The 5,800-nt window shown below is 37.3% G+C and overlaps 1 protein-coding gene across 2 annotated transcripts in view; it reads left to right on the top strand.

The window, feature by feature from the left end:
* Positions 1–5,517, top strand: part of LOC107716004 (uncharacterized) — a 13,533-nt gene extending 8,016 nt beyond the window's left edge. The window contains exons 1-7 of one of the 2 annotated variants that reach the window (XM_016522302.1): positions 2,122–2,491; positions 2,571–2,742; positions 2,821–2,917; positions 3,002–3,087; positions 3,175–3,260; positions 4,394–5,339; positions 5,414–5,517. In XM_016522302.1, coding sequence (XP_016377788.1) covers positions 2,224–2,491; positions 2,571–2,742; positions 2,821–2,917; positions 3,002–3,087; positions 3,175–3,260; positions 4,394–5,339; positions 5,414–5,435 — 1,677 coding nt within the window. In that variant the 5' untranslated portion in view covers positions 2,122–2,223 and the 3' untranslated portion in view covers positions 5,436–5,517. Of the gene's footprint in view, positions 1–2,121; positions 2,492–2,570; positions 2,743–2,820; positions 2,918–3,001; positions 3,088–3,174; positions 3,261–4,393; positions 5,340–5,413 lie in introns of those variants that run through there. The other variant, XM_016522303.1, reaches the window with a different exon arrangement.
* The last annotated feature ends 283 nt before the right edge of the window (positions 5,518–5,800 follow it).

Genomic DNA, 5,800 nt, shown 5'->3' with positions numbered 1-5,800 from the left:
GCACCCTTAATTTACAGAGAAAAGAAGGTCAGGGACAAATCTGTAGATGGAAAAATCTCCATACAAGTTTTTTTTTTTGCATTTTTCTTTTTTTCTACTTGTTATTTTGCACTTTTTGTTAGAAAATGTTTATTTACTATTTATTCAGGTTATACTTAATTTCCATGATCTAAATATTCTTAAAAATTTAAAGTTTGTTGTCATTTGGAAGTGTGTAGGCCTTCTTGCATTATTATGCTGTTACATTATGATTATATATTCAGTGGCATAAAATGGTCTTTAAAATTACAATAATATCACTTATCGCAATTATTTCTGGGGCAATATATCACACAACAAAAAGTTGTTATCGTGACAGGCCTATTTGGAAGTCATTTGTTTTTTTATTTATTTTATTTGTAAATTGTTTTTTTTGTTTTTTTACTTTGAATAAATGAATATATTTATTTGTGTTCATGTCTTCCTCTGACAGCTTTCTCTAGCCAGCCTTTATTAAGCTATGAGTATGCCTAGGCTATGCATTCCCTACCACTCCTGTTACAAGGAAATTAATAATTTTATTATTGTGAATATGTTCTTTTGAATCTATTCTTTAATATGATATACGTTTCAAGGTGGTTTATTCATATTTAAGTAGTCTAATGGCCGTGATCCTGACTAGTTGGTTATTGTCGCTTGCACTGGCCGCTCAAGCAGCTAACCGATTCTCTACCACTGTGTCTGCAAGGAAATATACTATGTTATGATTATTAATATATTCTTATGTCTATTCTTGTAAACATGTACTTGTATCGCAACTAAAGTGCTCAAATGGCCGTCATCCCGACTGGTGGGTTAGCCTACTGCCACTTCAGTGCAGCCAGTGCACTCCATAAAACGTCTATCATTTAAAAGAATAAAGTCATATGAACAGATGTACAATAAAAAAAAATAATAATAATAATAGTATTCCCGGAGCTAGAGTGGAAGGAGAGCAAAACATAAATCTGCCATAAATCAATGGTCCTCCTGACAGTGGACTGCCAGCCGCCAGGCAGCCAACCACTGGCAGGTCACGTGAACTGGTGCTGCCAGCCAGTTAGGGATTGAACCCCTAATGTGAGAAAATGAAACAGTTTCATTAAAACACATTATACATCACAAAGGACATATTTAACAAACGCATAGCTGAGATCTAGCTATGTATCTGCCACAGCATAAATTCATGGACAAAAAGACATCTGGTTCGAAATAAACATTAAAAAGTCCTTTATGTTGTACTGAATGTAAAATACTTCCATTGCATCAATGAAATTCCGCCCATTACTAGACTCACTAGAGAACTAGACTACATTCAGCGAGAAATTTAGCCTATGACGGGGATTTTATAGAGCAACAAATGGGCTAGTTCCGTGATGTATTATCAAGATAAACATGATAACCACACCCAGACCACGTTCCCGAGCCTGTTCATATACTCCCTCCCACCCCAAAAAATGCACCGTTTAGTTATGTAAACAAAGTCCAACTCACCCGAATTCACCATCCTGAAGTCCTTCTTTCAGATTAAGTCATAATTAAGGGTTTGAGATGTTCAAAGATCTTCTCCTCTTACCGTGCTTCTCAGGCTGTCTTCCTCTTTCCCGTTCACCTGCGTGCATGGCCACACCCTGTCCGCTCACGCACCTGTCCTGACCGCCCTGCAGGTGTCGCTGTATACCAGGAAGAAGAGCCTTCAACCTCAAAGGCACAAATACTTACAAATATCAAAATCGTTGCAAAATACAAGTCGGTACAAAACAAAAAGTAAAATAAATAAATGTTAATTTACTTTTATACATTTTAGGAATGAAAAATAATTACCAATAACATTTATTCAAGAAAAAAAAAGCAAAATAAGGTTTAGGGTTTCACATTTATGAATGACAAAATTGGTAATTACTTCTGGAAATGCTGTCTAATTCATTTTTTAAAAATAAACTAGATTTTATTAATTTGTTTTGTTGTGGATGCATAAAAACAAAAAACCCAATCACCTGAATTAATGTCAGCCAGTCTGTTAATCACAGTAATTTGATGAAGTAAACCTGAACACCTGGACTTAATCACCTGACTCTCATTAATGCATTAATCTGTGCAGCCTGAACCTCCTCACAGCCTGAGTTTTTAGGAAGGTCTGCAAGACAAGGAGAGTTGCTGTATACATTTTTCTTCATTGGTTCTCTCTCAGGTTAAGGCTGTAGGATGGGGATGGCGGCGGTTTTTGTCGTTTTCTGTTGCACAATAGTGTCTCTAGCGCTGCCTGTTACAGCTAACGGAGATTATTTTAATGGGCACTTCGCAGCGTACTCGCCAGGAATCATTCATGATGTCTGGCGTGTTCCTGACCTCGCAAAACATTTCCTGAATGAAATTCCTCAGCCTCACAATTTTGATGGATTTGTACCGGTGTTCCCAATGCAATATGATATTCAGGCCCTACTGGAAAGTTTTTCATTAAGGATCATGAATTGTACGTCATTAAAACACTACTAAATCTATTAGACAAAGTTAGTATCTAATACTTGCTTTTAATGTTTATTTTGCTCTAGCATCTTGGAGCGGTCCAGCAGATACTAATGTGTTCCACAAAGGAGAGCAGTTGTATCTGCAGGTGTCTGCCTCACCTGCACCTGGTCAACAGCTTTATGTCCAGTCCTGCCATGCTTCCTCTTCTCTAAACCATGCAGACAAACCTGAAGTCGCCCTTATCATTAACAAAGGGTAGATCAACTTAACAAACATTATTTTGAGTACACTTGCTCCCTGGAATAATTTCACCTTCATTTTTATGTTTGCCAGATGTGTGGCCTCCAAAGAGTCCTTGGTGAGGTTTGTGTTGCAACAGCGTGACCGAGTAAATTTGGTTGTTCGTACATCCACCTTCAAGTCTTCTGAGGTGAGTGTTCATTGACCGTTATGATGACTGTGGTCTTACAAACTGACAGAAGTTTGATCTGTAATGCTCGCCTGTTTTCTTTAGAGTTACATTCACTGCAGAGTCTATCTTACTGATTTGGGTCTGACCTCTACCACTAAATTCTGCAACTACAACAAGCTTAAGTCCAGGTAAGTGTTTAAATCTCTTACTCCTTATAAGGTCTTTGTCCTAATAGGCTTTTGGAACTTAAAAAAAAAAATGCTGTTTGTTTTCAGATGGGTTGACCTGGGTGGCCAAACCTCAGTATGTGATTGTTGTGGGAGAAGGTGCAGGAGCTTAACTGAGCATGCAGAACTGCCTGGTTGGTGATGGGTACTTGGGGGTTTTTTTTGTTTAAAATGTCAGGGTAAAAACATTTTAGTTGTCCATTTTTATTTTATTCCTTCCAAACCAACGGTTTCTGTGACATTGTTGCAAATGCTGTAGATTTGTCACTAAGAAAAGCTGCTGGCTGGCTAGTTCTTGTGTCTTGAAAGTATTAGTACAAGTGTCTTAGAATATATCCAAAACCTTACTGTTTGGAATATAGTTTTGTTTTTCAGTAAAGGGGTTGGTGAATTTGAGTTGCATTGGCTGCTTAATTTCTAGCTTGTTGGCCTGCATATGTTGAGGGTATATACTAAGTTATTCACAAATTAATGTAAATGCATGTCTTGGTGAACAGTTTTGTAAAGGTCAAACTTTCTTTTATATATATATTTTTATATATATGTATATAATTAGTGAACATTAACTGTCTCGCTTGTTAATGTTAGTTATGGCTTAGTTCATTTTTTTTTTTTTTTTTTGTTGTCTATTTTATTTTTATTTTATTCCTTCCAAACCAACGGTTTCTGTGACATTGTTGCAAATGCTGTAGATTTGTCACTAAGAAAAGCTGCTGGCTGGCTAGTTCTTGTGTCTTGAAAGTATTAGTACAAGTGTCGTAGAATATATCCAAAACCTTACTGTTTGGAATAGTTTTGTTTTTCAGTAAAGGGGTTTGTGAATTTGAGTTGCGTTGGCTGCTTAATTTCTAGTTTGTTGGCCTGCATATGTTGAGGGTATATACACTAAGTTATTCACAAATTAATGTAAATGCATGTCTTGGTGAACAGTTTTGTAAAGGTCAAACTTTCTTTTATATATATATTTTTATATATATGTATATAATTAGTGAACATTAACTGTCTCGCTTGTTAATGTTAGTTATAGCTTAGTTCTCTTTTTTTCTTTTTTTTTTTTTTCTTTTTGTTAACAAATGCAGTTCTTATGTAATTCTTCGTTGTTAATGTTATGCATCTTTTAGTTTTAAAAGTGAATTAGTAAATGTTGTTATGTGTGATTTAAGTCATGCTGCAGAAGTACTTTTCACTGTTAGTTTGTAACCGCAACAATACACTAAATACACAGAAAAATCTGTATTAGAACTTTATTCTCCATTCTCTGTTACAGTTTCTCTAGACCTGACTGCAGTAGTAAGCACTGGCCCACTGATTATCAAAGCTCAACAATCTGCTCCACAAGCCACACTGCTGGCACTGTCAGACTACAGCACTAAGTCTAGCCCTACAGCCAGAGACGACTCTGATAAAAGATGGATCGTAGCAGGTGACTCTTTCTCTGCGAGCTCAATGCAAAATGTTGGCAATGTCTCCCCCTGGCCTGTCCAACGTGGCTTTGGAGGAGGTGTGGTGGTCATCAGCCAGGGTCTGGGAGGTGATTTAGCAATGTGGCTACCAGACATCTTGGAGCTTGAGTTAAACCCAGTGGTGCAGATGGGGATTGGTTATCCAGAAAATCCTGTTGTTGATATAACCTTTCAAAATGGTGAGCTCTTTAGAAAGCTGAAACCAGATGAAAGCTCTGAGAAGAGTCCGGTAGTTGTTGTGGATGAAGGACAAGCTTATGTAGAAGCTGTGAATTCACATGATGTTGTAAAGAATGGGTTGGCCATGTGGCAACTTGATGATGTTGACCACTTGTATAAGATTCAGGAAAAACCTGTTGTGACCGCAGCAGCTCACCTAGAACCGCCTCAACTGAATCTTGAATCTGAATTTGACTTCCCTCCAAATGACCAGCCATTGATCAGCCCTACTCCAGGTAAGCTCTCCGAGAGTGCTGAGGATGGAGAAGTTGTATTCAGACAGGCCGAGATGGTCTTTAAAAGCGCTAAAGGAGCCAAGTTATCAGAGCCAGTTCTCTACTCTAAACTGAGTCTGAATCGAGCTGTAAATGGATCCAGTTTTCTCAATTATGAAGAACAGAAGAGGCCCAGCATGAACAAACAGGACAATAAGAGACTGGAGAGGAATGGCGAGAAAAGTCAAAAGGATGAGCTGGTGGAGGGTACCTCTAAAATTAAAAGCCTGGTTTCATCCCTATTGGATCAACTGAGGTTAGTTGACTAGTTGTTAATTTTATTAAAGGTCTATCATGATGTTAATCTGTTCTCTTTTCATTTGACCGTAGAAGACTGTGGACTGTGCAGTGACCCGTTTTTCATCATGCCTTGGTGTGAAGTGATTTATGTATTTGGACTTTCAACCTAAATAAAGTTGTTTTTCCTGATTAGATATTGTCTCATTAATTATATGAAGGTAGAATGACGTCAAAAAGATTTGCATACGCCGGGTAAGAGTTGTGGAAGTGTACAGAAGACTGTAAGTGTAAATTAAATTAGCATGCGTAAGACGCTTTGTAAAGGTGTAAATTGCGTTTCAAGCCTAAGAAATTATTTGCAGCATTTTACGGTTACTCGTAAGTGTAATTAATGTATTGTGAAACTGCAGCTTCATGCTAGGGCAAAATATGATCTGCATGCTTCTGACTTCCTTTTTTTTTTTTTTTTTTTTTTTT

The sequence above is a fragment of the Sinocyclocheilus rhinocerous genome, unplaced genomic scaffold (assembly GCF_001515625.1).
Source record: "Sinocyclocheilus rhinocerous isolate Xijiao unplaced genomic scaffold, SAMN03320098_v1.1 scaffold749, whole genome shotgun sequence".
In the NCBI taxonomy this organism is placed as follows: Eukaryota; Metazoa; Chordata; class Actinopteri; order Cypriniformes; family Cyprinidae; genus Sinocyclocheilus; species Sinocyclocheilus rhinocerous.
This window is presented reverse-complemented; position numbering and strand designations above follow the sequence as displayed.